This window comes from Oncorhynchus gorbuscha, linkage group LG03, assembly GCF_021184085.1.
Source record: "Oncorhynchus gorbuscha isolate QuinsamMale2020 ecotype Even-year linkage group LG03, OgorEven_v1.0, whole genome shotgun sequence".
NCBI lineage: Eukaryota > Metazoa > Chordata > Actinopteri > Salmoniformes > Salmonidae > Oncorhynchus > Oncorhynchus gorbuscha.
Genome location: NC_060175.1, coordinates 81,875,643 through 81,895,472, shown reverse-complemented (window position 1 = coordinate 81,895,472; position 19,830 = coordinate 81,875,643). Strand labels below are relative to the sequence as shown.

The following is a 19,830-nucleotide window of genomic DNA, read 5'->3' as shown; positions in this document are numbered from 1 at the left end:
AATATATTTCAATCAGCATAATCCTGGACCTACTTGATAATGGTGGTATTCAAGCATCTCCAACATCTCCAGCACAATTTATATTCCAACTACAAATATGAGATGCTTAAAACCTAATTATATTCCCTTTCAAAGTCTATGCAAGACCAGAGAGGCTGTCTTCCTCTCTTTCATCCGCTGCTTTCAACACTGATAATACAGAGAGGAACACCTCTAGTTCAGCTTATAAAAGGCAGAAAAAAGGCATTAGTTACACATGTTAATAAGTCTAAGTGAGACACAATGAACCTTTTTAAAGATTGTGATGCTTTATGTAAAATATGAATTTATGCCTTTATGGTGCTAGTTTGACGTCAGAGTGGGAGTCTTACAAAGAGGCTCTTTCTACAACCAAGACCAGGTCACCCTGTCTACTGACACTTGCCCCAGGCCAGATAACTTCTCATCTCCTCTTTAACCACATGCATGGCTGTTGCACACTGGCTGGTTACTCTGCTATTTTTGGATGATAGGCTCACTGAGCTAAAACTATTCTTGTAAACTACATGCTTCATAATATAGTAAAATATATACTGTATTGTTTTGTTTGTCTAAACATCTTCATTGAAACAAAAAATCCATAAAATGATTATGTTGCTAAAGGGAGGCTACTTTATTTATTCTTTACTCAAACCTGAGAGAAAGCAGATTGTAGTAAGATGTTTCTAAACATGAGATTTCAGCTACCTGTAACATTATCTCTAATATGAAGTTATTCCTGAATCCTAACAGGACAGTACATCACTGCATTCAAGGGTTCCAACAAGAGCAAAGATAACCAACTGATAAATAACCAATTATAAACCAGTAATGGGAGAGAATTCCGTTTAGAATCGGTTGTACTGAAGCATGTGTTTATCCAACACGTGTGTAAATTGACTGTAGCCAAGCCTGGACAAACTCAGAATGACAGTTGATTTCACTGGTGAGGTGGTTAATGAGGTCAGGATAACCAAGTGTGGATGACAGAGTCTGGTTATTTGGAAAGGCTTGAGGCAGATGGAGCTCCTCACAACCCCATTCACCTCCTGAACTCTTGGCTCAACAACGCAGCAACAGAACCAGACGGTCCCTCCCCCGGGCCCTTATTGGCTGAGGTTATTTAACCTTGCAAATAGTATCTACAGTAACAACTGACACCACACTAGCATCAATAGAGAATATCATACACTGTTCTACTATAACATGGTAATAAGCATTTACTGGTAGGCCTATTTGTTTTATGCAACAAAAATTAAAAAGGAATTCAATAGATGTGTATTGCTCAATGTAAATTGGCATTCCCTATTTCTAGTCATTCCATAAGGAATGTATCCTAACTGGCAGGTATATTAATAGCTCTCTGAGGTATTTTGGGAATTCCCCTGGGGAGAGTTGAAAGTTATTTCAGGCATGTGTGATAACTGAAGGGGTCAAAGTTGGGAATGCATCCTGACCAATTAGGCAATAAAACCCTCTGGGCCAGCTTTAAATGCCCTTTACATGCACTGTTCGTCAACAATGAGAGGTGGAGGAATTGTGTAGAATTAGAGGCATCCTAAACAAAGCGAACCGTTCAAATAATATTTTCTAGATGTCAGAGAGGTGTGAGCAATCCCTGATTTGTATCTATATAGTGTTCATGTGCTGTAAATGGGACACCAAATAATCATCCAACAATCCATAAATATATATAAATAATTAGCCTGTATGTTTTCTTAGAAAGTGCCACATGCTGAACAATCTGATAACAAGTCTCTTAACGTCTTAATATGCAATTAACGCTACTATTACTACTAATATGACGGCCACATGCACGACCCCCGACAGTAATACTACATTTCATAATTGTACAGTACTGTGGAAAGGCAAATGTTGCTGCAAAGCTGAAAACACAAGTTAGAATCCATTGACACAATATGCGTTCTGTATATTTCAGAGTTGTACATCTGTCTACTTTCTCACACCAGTCCGACATCCATTTCCATCAGTGAATACCAAGGCATACTTCCTGCCAATTTGCCTCAGTATTTTCTTGACCTGGTCAAATTCCTTCTGCTAATATTGAACATGGAAGGTGTGTAAATACTGCTTTTGTTATGATGAATTGCTTTGAATCGATAGCGACATCTATGTACCAGGGTGTTATTGAGACAACGGAACAAGATCAGCAATTATTTGTTATTTTTTACATTGATTGAATGACATTTAAATTGAAATAATAACATGGATTATAACACTGGATTAACTCAATATAGTGAGCCAAGAAGCACACAAAAAATCTATACTACTTGTACATTATATAAAATAAGCATTAGAATTGGCCAGAATACAGAATGCAGGCTTTGTCGAATTGATTTCACTCAATACAGATTGAACTTTATGCCTCTGGTAACTGAACTAGAAGTTCTTCCAAACCACACTACATGTTCTTTGCCTTACGGTTCTCATTTGGTGTTTATAACTTCCATGAGAGAAACGTAAGTAACTAGTGTGAAGTCAGAAGATACATGGCTTGAATTTAGTCTTAGCTGAAACTATAAATAATCTGACTTCCAAAATAAGACAGGCCAACACAGTCCTGAGGCAACAAGCAACTCCTCCTTGATAAAGTCAATTACTATTGTTTTAGCTAGGTTTTTTTAGCCCATTGATTTTGTTGTAATGTTTTAGTCACTCCAATATCACATGGATACACAATACCCAATGCTGAGTAAAAAGTTTGGGAACCCCTGATCTAATCCATGAGAGTAAACCTAATGCAATTTTTCCTGATCTATTAATTTCATTATATATTATGAAATCTTACAATGTCTAATGTCTCAAAGGTTCAATAATTGTATTTGATGAATTTCTCAAGTTTAACTAAACTGTTTCTTTGTGGCTAAACCAAAGCGACCATCTGTAAACTAGTAAATATGAAAATTACAGTATGTGACACCCATGAATAATTACAGATGTAGGATCTTAAATTGATCACTCCTTTGTATCTGATCATTTTCCTGAACAGCAGGAAATGCAAACTTGTTGTGTTTGAGGTTTAAAAATGCTTCTAAAGTTTGTAGTTTCCACTTTAAAATGTCAGACTTGATTTGCCCTAACGAAAAATGTATCAATCCCTACAAAAAATGTCCATTAGAAGTATCAGAACACTAAACACTAATCCTTGACTTTGGCAATGTCATTTACAAAATAGCCTCCAACACACTACACAACAAATTGGATGCAGTCTATCACAGTGCAATCCGTTTTGTCACCAAAGCCCCATATACTACCCACCATTGCGACCTGTACGCTCTCGTTGGCTGGCCCTCGCTTCATACTCGTCGCCAAACCCACTGGCTCCATGTCATCTACAAGACCCTGCTAGGTAAAGTCCCCCCTTATCTCAGCTCGCTGGTCACCATAGCATCTCCCAACTGTAGCACGCGCTCCAGCAGGTATATCTGTTATGCAGGTGAATGAGGACCCAAAAGCGACTTGGCGAAAACAGAGTTTTTAATCCAGTAAAGTTACTTTACAAACAAAAGGCATAATACTACTCGTAATGACGAGAACAGACTGGAGACTTGATCAAGAACTGCAGGTTGCCTCGGGAAGGCACTTGAACGTAGCAGACTCAGACACCTGCTCACCACGCAGCATCTGAGGGAAACACGACACGACAGGGCAATACATAGACACAGCACGGTGAACAATAGATAAGGATCCGACAGGGCAGGAACGGAAAACAAGGAGAGAAATAGGGACTCTAATCAGGGAAAAGGATCGGGAACAGGTGTGGGAAGACTAAATGATTGATTAGGGGAATAGGAACAGCTGGGAGCAGGAACGGAACGATAGAGAGAAGAGAGAGCGAGAGAGTGAGAGAGGGAGGGGGAGAGAGAGGGATAGAAAGAGGGAAAGAACCTAATAAGACCAGCAGAGGGAAACGAATAGAAGGGGAAGCACAGGGACAAGACATGATAATCAATGACAAAACATGACAGTACCCCCCCACTCACCGAGCGCCTCCTGGCGCACTCGAGGAGGAACCCTGGCGGCAACGGAGGAAATCATCAATAAGCGAACGGTCCAGCACGTCCCGAGACGGAACCCAACTCCTCTCCTCAGGACCGTAACCCTCCCAATCCACTAAGTATTGGTGACCCCGTCCCCGAGAACGCATGTCCATGATCCTACGTACCTTGTAAATGGGTGCGCTCTCGACAAGGACGGGAGGGGGAGGGAAGACGAACGGGGGTGCGAAGAAAGGGCTTGACACAGGAGACATGGAAGACAGGATGGACGCGACGAAGATGTCGCGGAAGAAGCAGTCGCACAGCGACAGGATTGACGACCTGGGAGACACGGAACGGACCAATGAACCGCGGAGTCAACTTACGAGAAGCTGTCGTAAGAGGAAGGTTGCGAGTGGAAAGCCACACTCTCTGGCCGCAACAATACCTAGGACTCTTAATCCTGCGTTTATTGGCGGCTCTCACAGTCTGTGCCCTGTAACGGCAAAGTGCAGACCTCACCCTCCTCCAGGTGCGCTCACAACGTTGGACAAACGCTGAGCGGAGGGAACGCTGGACTCGGCAAGCTGGGAAGAGAACAGAGGAGGCTGGTAACCCAGACTACTCTGAAACGGAGATAACCCGGTAGCAGACGAAGGAAGCGAGTTGTGAGCGTATTCTGCCCAGGGGAGCTGTTCTGCCCAAGACGCAGGGTTTCTGAAAGAAAGGCTGCGTAGTATGCGACCAATCGTCTGATTGGCCCTCTCTGCTTGACCGTTAGACTGGGGATGAAACCCGGAAGAGAGACTGACGGACGCACCAATCAAACGACAGAACTCCCTCCAAAACTGTGACGTGAATTGCGGGCCTCTGTCTGAAACGGCGTCTAACGGGAGGCCATGAATTCTGAACACATTCTCGATGATGATTTGTGCCGTCTCCTTAGCGGAAGGAAGTTTCGCGAGGGGAATGAAATGTGCCGCCTTAGAGAACCTATCGACAACCGTAAGAATCACAGTCTTCCCCGCAGACAAAGGCAGACCGGTAATGAAGTCTAGGGCGATGTGAGACCATGGTCGAGAAGGAATGGGGAGCGGTCTGAGACGACCGGCAGGAGGAGAGTTACCCGACTTAGTCTGCGCGAAGTCCGAACAAGCAGCCACGAAACGGCGCGTGTCACGCTCCTGAGTCGGCCACCAAAAGCGCTGGCGAATAGACGCAAGAGTGCCTCGAACACCGGGATGACCAGCTAACTTGGCAGAGTGAGCCCACTGAAGAACAGCCAGACGAGTGGAAACAGGAACGAAAAAGGAGGTTACTAGGACAAGCGCGGCGACGCAGTGTGCGTGAGTGCTTGCTTAACCTGTCTTTCAATTCCCCAGACTGTCAACCCGACAACACGCCCATAAGGAAGAATCCCCTCGGGATCAGTAGAAGCCACAGAAGAACTAAACAGACGGGATAAGGCATCAGGCTTGGTGTTTTTGCTACCCGGACGGTAAGAAATCACAAACTCGAAACGAGCGAAAAACAACGCCCAACGAGCTTGACGGGCATTAAGTCGTTTGGCAGAACGGATGTACTCAAGGTTCTTATGGTCTGTCCAAACGACAAAAGGAACGGTCGCCCCCTCCAACCACTGTCGCCATTCGCCTAGGGCTAAGCGGATGGCGAGCAGTTCGCGGTTACCCACATCATAGTTGCGCTCAGATGGCGACAGGCGATGAGAAAAATAAGCGCAAGGATGAACCTTATCGTCAGACTGGAAGCGCTGGGATAGAATGGCTCCCACGCCTACCTCTGAAGCGTCAACCTCGACAATGAATTGTCTAGTGACGTCAGGAGTAACGAGGATAGGAGCGGACGTAAAACGTTCTTTTAGAAGATCAAAAGCTCCCTGGGCGGAACCGGACCACTTAAAACACGTCTTGACAGAAGTAAGAGCTGTGAGAGGGGCAGCAACTTGACCGAAATTACGAATGAAACGCCGATAGAAATTAGCGAAACCTAAAAAGCGCTGCAACTCGACACGTGACCTTGGAACGGGCCAATCACTGACAGCTTGGACCTTAGCGGAATCCATCTGAATGCCTTCAGCGGAAATAACGGAACCGAGAAAAGTAACGGAGGAGACATGAAAAGAGCACTTCTCAGCCTTCACGTAGAGACAATTCTCTAAAAGGCGCTGTAGAACACGTCGAACGTGCTGAACATGAATCTCGAGTGACGGTGAAAAAATCAGGATATCGTCAAGATAGACAAAAACAAAGATGTTCAGCATGTCTCTCAGAACATCATTAACTAATGCCTGAAAAACAGCTGGCGCATTGGCGAGACCAAACGGCAGAACCCGGTACTCAAAATGCCCTAACGAAGTGTTAAACGCCGTTTTCCACTCGTCCCCCTCTCTGATGCGCACGAGATGGTAAGCGTTACGATGGTCCAACTTAGTAAAGCACCTGGCTCCCTGCAGAATCTCGAAGGCTGATGACATAAGGGGAAGCGGATAACGATTCTTAACCGTTATGTCATTCAGCCCTCGATAATCCACGCAGGGGCGCAGAGTACCGTCCTTCTTCTTAACAAAAAAGAACCCCGCCCCGGCCGGAGAGGAAGAAGGCACTATGGTACCGGCGTCAAGAGACACAGATAAATAATTCCCGAGAGCCTTACGTTCGGGAGCCGACAGAGAGTATAGTCTACCCCGAGGAGGAGTGGTCCCCGGAAGGAGATCAATACTACAATCATACGACCGGTGAGGAGGAAGGGAGTTGGCTCGGGACCGACTGAAGACCGTGCGCAGATCATGATATTCCTCCGGCACTCCTGTCAAATCGCCAGGTTCCTCCTGAGAAGTGGGGACAGAAGAAATGGGAGGGATGGCAGACATTAAACACTTCACATGACAAGAAACGTTCCAGGATAGGATAGAATTACTAGACCAATTAATAGAAGGATTATGACATACTAGCCAGGGATGACCCAAAACAACAGGTGTAAAAGGTGAACGAAAAATCAAAAAAGAAATAGTCTCACTGTGGTTACCAGATACTGTGAGAGTTAAAGGTAGTGTCTCAAATCTGATACTGGGAAGATGACTACCATCTAAGGCAAACATGGGCGTAGGCTTGTCTAACTGTCTGAAAGGAATGTCATGTTTCCGAGCCCATGCTTCGTCCATGAAACAACCCTCAGCCCCAGAGTCAATCAAGGCACTGCATGTAGCACCCGAACCGGTCCAGCGTAGATGGACCGACATAGTAGTACAGGATCTAGATGAAGAGACCTGAGTAGTAGCGCTCACCAGTAGCCCTCCGCTTACTGATGAGCTCTGGCCTTTACTGGACATGAATTGACAAAATGTCCATCAAATCCGCAATAGAGGCACAGGCGGTTGGTGATCCTCCGTTCCCTCTCCTTGGTCGAGATGCGAATACCTCCCAGCTGCATGGGCTCAGTCTCTGAGCCAGAGGAGGGAGATGGTTGCGATGCGGAGCAGGAAACACCGTTGACGCGAGCTCTCTTCCACGAGCTTGGTGACGAAGATCTACCCGTCGTTCTATGCGGATGGCGAGAGCAATCAAAGAGTCCACACTGGAAGGAACCTCCCGAGAGAGAATCTCATCTTTGACCACTGCGTGGAGTCCCTCCAGAAAACGAGCGAGCAGCGCCGGCTCGTTCCAGTCACTAGAGGCAGCAAGAGTGCGAAACTCTATAGAGTAATCCGTTATGGATCGATCACCTTGGCATAAGGAAGCCAGGGCCCTAAAAGCCTCCCTACCAAAAACTGAACGGTCAAAAACCCGAATCATCTCCTCTTTAAAGTTCTGGTAATTGTTAGAACAATCAGCCCTTGCCTCCCAGATAGCTGTGCCCCACTCTCGAGCCTGGCCAGTAAGGAGTGAAATGACGTAAGCAACCCGAGCTCTCTCGCTAGAGTATGTGTTGGGTTGGAGAGAGAACACAATATCACACTGGGTGAGAAAGGAGCGGCACTCCGTGGGCTGCCCGGAGTAGCAAGGTGGGTTATTAACCCTAGGTTCCGGAGGCTCGGCAGGCCAGGAAGTAACAGGTGGCACGAGACGAAGACTCTGGAACTGTCCAGAGAGGTCGGAAACCTGAGCGGCCAGGTTCTCCACGGCATGGCGAGCAGCAGACAATTCCTGCTCGTGTCTGCCGAGCATGGCTCCTTGGATCTCGACGGCAGTGTTACGAGCATCTGTAGTCGCTGGGTCCATTCCTTGGTCGGATCCTTCTGTTATGCAGGTGAATGAGGACCCAAAAGCGACTTGGCGAAAACAGAGTTTTTAATCCAGTAAAGTTACTTTACAAACAAAAGGCATAATACTACTCGTAATGACGAGAACAGACTGGAGACTTGATCAAGAACTGCAGGTTGCCTCGGGAAGGCACTTGAACGTAGCAGACTCAGACACCTGCTCACCACGCAGCATCTGAGGGAAACACGACACGACAGGGCAATACATAGACACAGCACGGTGAACAATAGATAAGGATCCGACAGGGCAGGAACGGAAAACAAGGAGAGAAATAGGGACTCTAATCAGGGAAAAGGATCGGGAACAGGTGTGGGAAGACTAAATGATTGATTAGGGGAATAGGAACAGCTGGGAGCAGGAACGGAACGATAGAGAGAAGAGAGAGCGAGAGAGTGAGAGAGGGAGGGGGAGAGAGAGGGATAGAAAGAGGGAAAGAACCTAATAAGACCAGCAGAGGGAAACGAATAGAAGGGGAAGCACAGGGACAAGACATGATAATCAATGACAAAACATGACAATATCTCTCTAGTCACCCCCAAAACCAATTCTTTCTTTGGCCGCCTCTCCTTCCAGTTCTTTGCTGCCAATGACTGGAACGAACTACAAAAATCTCTGAAACTGGAAACATGTATCTCCCTCACTAGCTTTAAGCACCAACTGTCAGAGCAGCTCACATATTACTGCACCTGTACATAGCCCACCTATAATTTAGCCCAAACAACTACCCCTTTCCCTACTGTATTTAATTAATTGATTTATTTTGCTCCTTTGCACCCCATTATTTTTATTTCTACTTTCCACATTCTTCCATTGCAAATCTACCATTCTAGTGTTTTACTTGCTATATTGTATTTACTTTGCCACCATGGCCTTTTTTTGCCTTTACCTCCCTTATCTCACCTCATTTGCTCACATCGTATATAGACTTGTTTATACTGTATTATTGACTGTATGTTTGTTTTACTCCATGTGTAACTCTGTGTCGTTGTATGTGTCAAACTGCTTTGCTTTATCTTGGCCAGGTCGCAATTGTAAATGAGAACTTGTTCTCAACTTGCCTACCACCTAATAAAGGTGAAATAAAATAAATAAATAAATAAATAAATAAAAGGTAGTTCTAACCTTAAATATGACTGGGAGAAGTGTCAAGAATAAGAAAGCTAAATATTCCATAGTACACTAGAACACAGCAAAACATGGACAACAACAGTCTAAACATAGCTGAGGGTAAGAGAGCAAAATGTCCACTAGATGACAGCAAATGGACCCATCACGACCCTACAGGAAGAGTGAGAAATCCATATCTTTATTTAAACCAGGGTATTTAGTGGCCTGTAGTTTGTAAATCCAAAACCTTTCCCTTTGGTTTAACTGTTTAAGATGGTCCCCTTTTCTAATAGAGGCTGTAATATGATCAATACCCATAGCTTGTAGGGAGGCAGGGTTGCCATGGTGTAGGGACTTGTAGTGCCTTGCCATGGGGTAGTCTTCATTACCTACCCATATGGCGTACTTGTGTTCCACTATTATATGAAGAGTGCCTTGGTCCTCCTTTTTTTGATGACTATGCACAGTGCTTTATTCTTCTCATAATACTGTCACGACTTCCGCCGAAGTCGGTTCCTCTCCTTGTTCAGGCGGCGTTCGGCGGTCGACGTCGCCGGTCTTCTAGCCATCGCCGAACCACCTTTCATTTTCCATTTGTTTTGTCTTGTCTTCCAGCACACCTGGTTCACATCTCCTCCTAATTAACATGTGTATTTAACCCTCTGTTCCCTCCATGTCTGTGTGGGGTATTGTTTATTGTCGGGGTTGGCACGCTTCCGGCTGGTTTGCGCCGGGTTTTGTTTTACCCGTGCTTTGTGGCAGCCGGTACTTTACACTTGGGTCTGTACTTTTGCTGCCTCACTTGTTCTGTGGGCATTTGTTTTGTGACGCGGTTGCGTTCTGTATTATTATTGCCTTAGTAAAGTACTTTGTCCATTCATCTCTCCTACGCCTGACTTCCATGCACAAGCTACACCCACCGCTGACAAATACGCTAAATTCCTTTTCAATAAATCTAGAAATCATGTTGAACCCTTTTAGGAAATGATCCTAAATACATTTCAAAGCTAGTGTTTTCCCCTTATGCCATGGAATGAAAGCAGTGGGGCTAATTACGAGCATTCTTCGCTGAATTAGAGTTAGGGTGTGTGGTAAGACTGCTTGCCTTTGTCCTGATCCCCAAACTGATCCCGTACATATTCCTCCAAAGGTCAGTGGTCACTTGGTTAATTAAGGACAGAATCTGTCTTTAGACAAACTCATCTGAGCTTAATGTTTTCACCTTTAAGGTCCAGCAGCCCTGCCTGGTACCCCTAAGCTAATTTTGTGTAGCTTTGCGTGTGGACTGTGCTAATCTAGTCACAGACAGGCTAGCAGGTAAACCCTGCTCTACAGTGCTTAGTGCTAGACAGGAACAGGCCTTTCATTTGGGGGAATTTCAGTCAATGAAGAATGCTCGTAAGCTCCAAACCTGAATCACAGAAATGTCTTCCAGCTTGTCGTATTGTACTCTTTTATGGGGTTATCCTAAACCTTTCAAAGAGCTAACAATTTTACAGAGTATAGGATAAGTAATGTTTATGCTGTATGTGGAGGACAATGGTTTTAATGGTTGGACCCATGCCACACATGTTCAGTATGATGACAAGAGGGGGGCACTATTTATACTACTATCCTACTACTTTATACCATGGAATGGAATTTTACATAATGTAATTAAGACTTTAACTTAAAACATTTTTTCCACATTTTGTTACGTTACAGCCTTATTCAAAAATTGATTAAATAAAACATGTTCCTCATGAATCTACACACAATAACCAATAATGATTTTTTTTTTGCACAGGTGCATCCTGTTTCCATTAATTATCCTTGAGATGGTTCTACAACTTGATTGAAGTCCACCTGTGGTACATTTAATTGATTGGACATGATTTGGAAAGGCACACACCTGTCTATATGAGGTCCCACAGTTGACAGTGCACGTCAGAGCAAAAACCAAGACATGAGGTCAAAGGAATTGTCCACAGAGCTCCGAGACTGGATTTTGTCAAGGCACAGGTCTGGGGTACGGTATAAAAAATGTTCTGCAGCATTGAAGGTCCCCAAGAACACAGTGGCCTCCATCATTCTTAAATGGAAGAAGTTTGGAATCACCAAGACTTTTCCTAGAGCTGGCCGCCTCGCCAAACTGAGCAATCGGGGGAGAAGGGCCTTGGTCAGCAAGGTGACCATGAACCCGAAGGTCACTCTGACAGAGCTCCAGAGTTCCTCTGTGGAGATGGTTGTCCTTCTGGAAGTTTATCCCATCTCTGCAACACTCCACCAATCAGGCCTTTTTGGTAGAGTGGCCAGACGGAAGCCACTCCTCCGAAAAAGGCACATGACAGCCCGCTTGGAGTTTGCCAAAAGGCACCTAAAGACTCTCAGACCATGATAAACAAGATTCTCTGGTCTGATGAAACCAAGATTAGACTATTTGGTCTGAATGTCAAGCGTCACGTCTGGAGGAAACCTCATCATGCTGTGGAGATTATATTATTTTCAGTGGCAGGGACTGGGAGACTAGTCAGGATCAAGGGAAAGATGATGGAGCAAAGTACAGAGAGATCCTTGATGAAAACCTGCTCCAGAGCGCTCAGGACCTCAGACTGGGGCGAAGGTTTGCCTTCCAACAGGACAACGACCCTAAGCAGACAGCCGAGAGAATGCAGGAGTGGCTTCGGGACAAGTCTCTTAATGTCCTTGAGTGTGCCGATTGAACATCTCTGGAGAGACGTGAAAATAGCTGTGCAGCAATACTCCCTATCCACCTGACAGAGCTTGAGAGGATCTGCAAAGACAAATGGGAGAAACTCCCCAAATACAGGTGTGCCAAGCTTATAGCTTCATACCCAAAAATACTAGAGGTTGTCATCGCTGCCAACGGTGCTTCAATAAAGTACTGAGTAAAGGGTCTCTATACTTATGTAAATGTAAATTTTCAGTGTATTATTTGTATTAAATTTGCAACAATTTCTAAAAAAGTGTTTTTGCTTTGTCATTATGGGGTATTGGATAAGATTGATAAGGGGTTAAAAACAAAGTTTTTTTTAGAATAAGCCTGTAATGTACTGTATCAAAGTGTGGGAAAAGTAAAGGTGTCTGAATATTTCCCGAATGCACTGGAAATATATAATTTGTGTCATATTTCCACAAAAGCTATCAATCAATACAATATTAAACATATTTGCTATAATGAAATATTACATTGATATAGAACACTTGCACACATACAACCTACTTTGCCATCTGGACTACCCAGATGGCAAATTCCTACCAGCGTAAACTTCAATCACAACAATCACACAAATTGCAGTAAAACATGGACTATGGCTTTTCTACTGCTAAATTACTACAATACTTCTAGTAAATCTGCAGTGAATCTATATGTCCAGAGGGTTCAGAAATAAACAAGTCCTAAAGCAGTCATAATCAGAATTATAAATGACTCAGTCTCGCCTGATCTCCTTAAAATTAGGTTGTGCCCCAGAAAAGTGTGAAAATGTAAAAAATAATGCATACATTGTAAAACATACCCTCGCTGTTTTCTGAATGGGTGGCAGTATGCTCTTAAGAAATGCTTGTCAGGCAGTTCATGCTATGAAACTACCACATCCTGTATCATTGTGTCAGAAAACGGTATCATTGTGTTATTATCTTTATTGTTATGATTCATATTCTCATAATTTTCTTAAGAAATGAAAACATTCATTTTTTTCCAGTGATAACAATCAATTAGAATGTTGCAGTGACAATGTTGGAGACAACAGGAAAATTGTCCTATTCAAAGGAAAACGCAAAGGAGAAATATCTATCCAGTCATGCTTTAGATACAGTGAGGGGGGAAAAGTATTTGATCCCCTGTTGATTTTGTACGTTTGCCCACTGACAAAGAAATTATCAGTCTATAATTGTAATGGTAGGTTAATTTGAACAGTGAGAGACAGAATAACAACAAAAAAATCCAGAAAAACGCATGTCAAAAATGTTATCAATTGATTTGTATTTGATTTGTAAAGTATTTGACCCCCTCTCAATCAGAAAGATTTCTGGCTCCCAGGTGTCTTTTATACAGGTAATGAGCTGAGATTAAAAGCAATCAATCAATCAGATTCCAAACTCTCCACCATGGCCAAGACCAAAGAGCTCTCCAAGGATGTCAGGGACAAGATTGTAGACCTACACAAGGCTGGCATGGGCTACAAGAACATCGCCAAGCAGCTTGGCGAAAAGGTGACAACAGTTGGTGCTATTGTTCGCAAATGGAAGAAACACAAAAGAGCCGATCTCACCTTGTGGAGTTGCAATGATCATGAGAACGGTGAGGAATCAGCCCATAACTACACGGGAGGATCTTGTCAATGATCTCAAGGCAGCTGGGACCATAGTCACCAAGAAAACAATTGGTAACACACTACGCCGTGAAGCACTGAAATCCTGCAGCGCCCGCAAGGTCCCCCTGCTCAAGAAAGCACATATACATGCCCATCTGAAGTTTGCCAATGAACATCTGAATGATTCATAGGACAACTGGGTGAAAGTGTTGTTGTCAGATGAGACCAAAATGGAGCTGTGTCACGAATCCCGTTTCCTGAGTCTGTTTTTTGCCTGTGTTCTGTCCTGGAGTGTTTTTTTCCGGCGTCCTGGAACGCACCCTGTCTGGTTGCCGGGCAATGTAGCCAGTTGGGAGTTCTGATTACCCGCACCTGTATCCCATCAGCTATCTGCACACCTGGTCCTGATCATCATCTCTCGTCTTCATAAGCCCGGACCTGACATCCATTCCCTGCTGGATCGTTAGCCATGAACAGTATGTTGTGCCATAGTATCAGCCTCAAGTTTGATAGAATTTGTTTTGTTGTTTTTTACGTATTGCTTGCCTTAAACTTACCTCCGTTTGTTCTGTCTTCAGTTACTCACCAGGATCATTTACCCCATTCCCGCCTGGTCGTCGGTGGATTCCGCTACCCCATTGGATCCACTTATTTACTCCCATCAACTCACCACCGCTGCCCGCTACGCCACCTGGATATATCGCCGTGTTTGGAGGAGGAGGAATGCTGCCTATGACCCCAAGAACACCCTCCGCACTGTCAAACATGGAGGTGGAAACATTATGCTTTGGGAGTGTTTTTCTGCTAAGGGGACAGGACAACTTCACAGCATCAAAGGGATGATGGACGGGGCCATGTACCGTCAAATCTTGGGCGAGAACTTCCTTCCCTCAGCCAGGGCATTGAAAATGGGTCATGGATGGTTATGACCTAGCCAGTCTCCAGACCTTAATCCCATAGAAAATCTGTGGAGGGAGCTGAAGGTTCGAGTTGCCAAACGTCAGCCTCAAAACCTTAATGACTTGGAGAAGATCTGAAAAGAGGAATGGGACAAAATCCCTCCTAAGATGTGTGCAATCTGGTGGCCAACTACAAGAAACGTCTGACCTCTGTGAATGCCAACAAGGGTTTTGCCACCAAGTACTAAGTCCTGTTTTGCAGAGGGGTCAAATACTTATTTCCCTCATTAAAATGTAAATCAATTTATAACATTTTTGACATGCGTTTCTCTGGATTTTGTTGTTGTTATTCTGTCTCTCACTGTTCAAATAAACCTACCATTAAAATGATAGACTGATAATTTTTTTGTCAGTGGGCAAACGTACAAAATCAGCAGGGGATCAAATACTTTTTTCCCTCACTGTATGAAGTTTTGGATACACTTCAACATTTAATCTTTACCTTTTTTTAAACATTATTTTTTATATTTAGTTATACTTTTTCTAAAAAAGGACAAACAAATGTAAAGGAGTTTTTTTAAACTTACCAAATGGTCTTTGTTTTTCTGGATGTACTATAGTATAGTAGTGTGTTGTGGTAGTTATCAATCTGTCTCCCCTAGCTTTCAGAAAATTTGCAACAGTCTCTAGTCACCCAGAGCAGATTAACAATGAATCAAAGCTATGAAAAGATATGAATGTAGCTCAGCAAATAGGATTAAAGATGGCTAAATCCAAATGGATGGAAGCACAGCATGCATTACAGAGGAATTCTCAGGAAATTCTCTCGTAGGCGTTTTAAAACACTTCCCACCTCCACGTGTTTTACACCGTATCATAGTAAACCGTGCTTGCTCTACTGTCCAGAAGTTGCCAATATAGAGTCATCCAACCCACAGTAACTTCTTAAAACAACATCTGAGTGCGAATGCCTGCATCTAGAGGTGATAGTGAGACCTCTGGAATTGTGTGAGGAGTGGCATGTTTGGAAGACCACAGTGAAGCAGCCAGAGAGGGGGTGTGTCACCTGTGTCATCAGGTGTGAGAACTGTGGACAATACTTATTGCCTACCTTCAGCACCTCCATTGGCAGCTGGGATGCGGGGGGGAGGCTGGGGGGCGCGCTGACGTTGATGGCCGGGGTCTGGGTGTGGATGTGGCCGTCGGTGGTCTGGTGGTGCAGCGAGGTGGAGGAGGCCTGACGTCTCTGCTGCTCCCGCCGCTCCTGCTCCTGGAGCTGCTCTCGCATCAACTGCTGCCGCAGCAGGATTCGTGATGTCATGGCGGAAGAGCCCAACGGGGGCTTGGAAGACGAGCATTGCTGGTCTAACGGATTACTGCAGAACGGAGAGACAAACACCAGGCAGGGCATCAGGAGAGAGGAGGAGGGGAGGGGGCGGGGTTAGGGAGGTGAGAGTGAGCGTTAAGGAGTGAACGAGAGGTCAGGGAAAAGAGAGAGGCATTAGAGCATTAGGATCTACAGTACTGGAATCAGGAAGACGCCACATCACAGTGAGAAAACCTAAAGATTTCTTCTAAATGTCTCCTGCTGGTCTGCTGCAGAATACTGAACACCATCACTGAGGAGGAATCTTAACCCTAACACATCTCCTTCTAGTCTTGTCTGTATAGTGTTTAAATGTAGCCAACATCCCATACTTGGATCAAAACAATGACTCAGATAGGGGAACTTTTCTTCACTCAGTTTCAGTTCTTCCTATGGTCTCAAATGTAGACACTTGCTGTTTTCCCAGACAGAATCCTGCTGTAGGCCTAAAATATACAGGGTGTGCTGGAGCAGATGAAGCCTTCCCTGAGTGAGTGATTTGATTTTAAAAAACTCAGCAAAACGTCTTACCAATCAAGCTGTGCAGTAATCGGACTAATTAGCCAGTCTGGTCAAACGCAACCTTGGTCTACAGCCATCCCTCCGCACTGAGCTTTCCCTTTATGTTATAGAAGCTCATGTCAACCCTCTCATAAAATAAAAAAGTGATCTTACGCATCACATTTCTGACAACTGAGATGCATTAAAGATAGGCCTACCTACACACTTTATGTAACGTTTTTTATTGTAATCATACGAACACAACATTTTAGGCCCAAAAATGTTCATAAACTTGAAGAAGCCTGACACCAAATGCCATTTTCCACACTTTAACCACAATGAGAGGGGTTAATATACATCTCTGAGGTCTAGAACATGGACGAAATTCAGTCGGTGCCTTTTCCCCATTTTTGCAAACTGATTATGGCTTGTCTGGGGCAAGTGAATCATCTCTTTTGACACACATTGGTTGGGAGACCTGACTTACACAAGACCAAAATGCTTCCTGTGGTGGATCCAAAATCATTTTCATCTTCACTTTACATTTTGGAATCTCCAGATAATATCGATCTGTCGTGCTTCTGTGGCCCTTCATTAAGTTCATCTGTAGGACTTCCATCAACATGCATTCAAGAGACACAAATGTTGATTCTCAACTCTTGCACTTGTGGTATTTACAAAATGCATCCGAAAAAAGTTTCATAACCAGTATACCCTTGTGTATATGGTATACCTTTATCATCTTACATAGGAGAATAAGCAGAACTGTATTGAGGCAGACTCAAGATTACAACCATTGACCACTGTGTGTGTAGGTTCTGCCCTCACTAACACATTGACCGGCTGCCAGATGGCTTTTTGCCCAGTTGTTCCTAAGCAGAATACTGAAACCCATAAAAAGACCTTTTGTCTGGTTCAACTTTCCACTATTGTGTGTGCACACACCTCCTCTCTGTGCATATGTATCAGGAAACACAATGGCTGCACAGTCTCGCATGGCCACACCCCCTGGCCGAGAGGTTTTTAATGTAGAGAGAGAGCTCCTGGACTGAAGGTGGTTCAATGGCTTAGGAGAGGAGGCTGCAGCCCACCCTCACACACCTTAATGACCTGCTGGACAAAGAATGGCTTGGCCTAGTGGGAGAGCCATCAATCTTGCTTCACAATGAACAATGGCACAATAACAGCTCAATAACAATACTAATACCTATAAAAAAACAAATAGTGATAATGACAACACAATAAACAATACATGTTATATCATATCTATGTGCTTTGTATTCTGTCTACAAACATAATAACAATGCTTTTAGACAAAACATTTAAATAAGTATTTCTCTAGTCAACTTTTAATTTTCCTTAATTTTGGCTGAATCTCTTTCACATTTCAACATCTACATATCTGTATAATTACATATGAGTTCCAGACAAAAGGATAATGCACCAAATTACACATACATTTCTTGAAATCCAATGCACAAGCTTCTGACCTATCTGTCCAAAATCAAAACACTGCATTGGCAAGTAAAACTCTGAGCAGTAAACAAACTGCAACCTAAACTTACTGCCTAGAGAGAGTGCTATTAATAGCCATATAGATGTATTGTATTTATAGTCCAAATGCACGTTTCACTCTGCACACACATAAACCTTCTATCTCACTCTTTCTAACACACGCACATTCAACTCTCAAATATAAACACACATGCATGCACACATAGCAGCATGGAGGTGCAGCTACTCACATGTGGTTAGTGTAAAAGGAGCAGGGTCTGTGCACTTGGGCTCCTAAGGCCTCCATGTTTGTTCGTTTTTCCTGAAGGTGCATCAGACAGCTGTCCTTGGAGAGCAGTGAAAGTCATGTTGCCAATGCAGCCCTGTAAGTGTGTCACAAGGGGGAGGCTCCAGGGCCAGACTTGGGAACTCCAATCCCTACATAGAGCTACCCAGGGAGGAACAGCCCCGTCCGGTCAACACCAATCCACACACAGAGAGAGCGAGAGAGAGAGAGAGAGAGAGAGAGAGAGAGAGAGAGAGAGAGAGAGAGAGAGAGAGAGAGAGAGAGAGAGAGAGAGAGAGAGAGAGAGAGAGAGAGAGAGAGAGAGAGAGAGAGAGAGAGAGAGAGGGGGAGAGAGAGAGAGAGAGAGAGAGAGAGAGAGAGAGAGAGAGAGAGAGAGAGAGAGAGAGAGAGAGAGAGAGATAGAGAGGGGTGAGGAGAGAGAGAGAGAGAGAGAGAGAGAGAGAGAGATAGAGAGTGAGAGAGAGAGAGAGAGAGGGGAGAGAGATAGAGAGAGAGAGAGAGAGATAGAGAGAGGGGGAGAGAGATAGAGAGAGAGAGAGAGAGAGAGATAGAGAGAGGGGGAGAGAGAGAGAGAGAGAGAGAGAGAGAGAGAGAGAGAGAGAGAGAGAGAGAGAGAGAGAGAGAGAGAGAGAGAGAGAGAGAGAGAGAGAGAGAGAGAGAGAGAGAGAGAGAGAGAGAGAGAGAGAGAGAGAGAGAGAGAGAGAGAGAGAAAGCTAGAGCACGGGAGCAGTGCTGTGTTGTCTGTTCAAGACATGATCTATCAAACAGGAGGTGCTGTACACTAACTGAGCTACTTAGATTCCTTACTGCATCAACATCAAGATCCTCAGACCGGAAAGATTGACCCTGGTCAAACAATGAGTAGCCATGTGTGCAGAAGGACAGAAGTAAATACAAGGAGTTATCCTGGCCCCGCCCCTTTCCCCCACCATAAGGTACACTTCTTCCTCTGGGCTCACCTTCACAATCACCTTCTGAGACACACAGAGCCCAGTCCAGTGACTGCAGTTTGCAAGTGTCTTGGTTCCTGGTTGGATCAGGTGTTCCTGACAGCACTACACAGTCTCCCTGCTGGAGGTGGAGTTTGAGCAGCACAACTGCATCTGTTCTGCTCAGAACCTTGACCTACACAACCAACCCCCACTGCTCAGAACATTGCTGCCTGGTGCCGAGAGCATATACAGTTGAAGTCGGAAATGTACTTAGGTTGGAGTCATTAAAACTTGTTTTTCAACCACTCCACAAATTTCTTGTTAACAAACTACAGTTTTGGCAAGTCTAACCGACTTGCCAAACCTGTAGTTTGTTAACAAGAAATTTACTTTGCGCATGACACAAATAATTTTTCCAACAATTGTTTACAGACAGATTATTTCACTTATAATTCACTGTATCACAATTCCAGTGGAAGTTTACATACACTAAATTGACTGTGCCTCTAAAATTCTTGTAAAATTCCAGAAAATGATGTCATGGCTTTACAAGTTTCTGATAGCCCAATTGGAGGTGTACCTGTGGATGTATTTCAAGGCCTACCTTCAAAC

The 19,830-nt window shown here is 44.2% G+C and overlaps 1 protein-coding gene across 7 annotated transcripts in view; it reads right to left on the bottom strand.

Annotated features, from left to right (window-relative positions):
* The window catches only part of LOC124032038 (microphthalmia-associated transcription factor-like), a 38,700-nt gene that overhangs the window by 7,664 nt on the left and 11,206 nt on the right, over window positions 1-19,830 (bottom strand). For 5 of the 7 annotated variants that reach the window (XM_046344020.1, XM_046344021.1, XM_046344023.1 and 2 more), the window contains exon 2: window positions 15,730-15,994. In XM_046344020.1, the coding sequence (XP_046199976.1) occupies window positions 15,730-15,994 (265 nt within the window). Of the gene's footprint in view, window positions 1-15,729; window positions 15,995-18,230; window positions 18,383-19,830 lie in introns of those variants that run through there. The other 2 variants (XM_046344022.1, XM_046344027.1) reach the window with 1 other exon arrangement.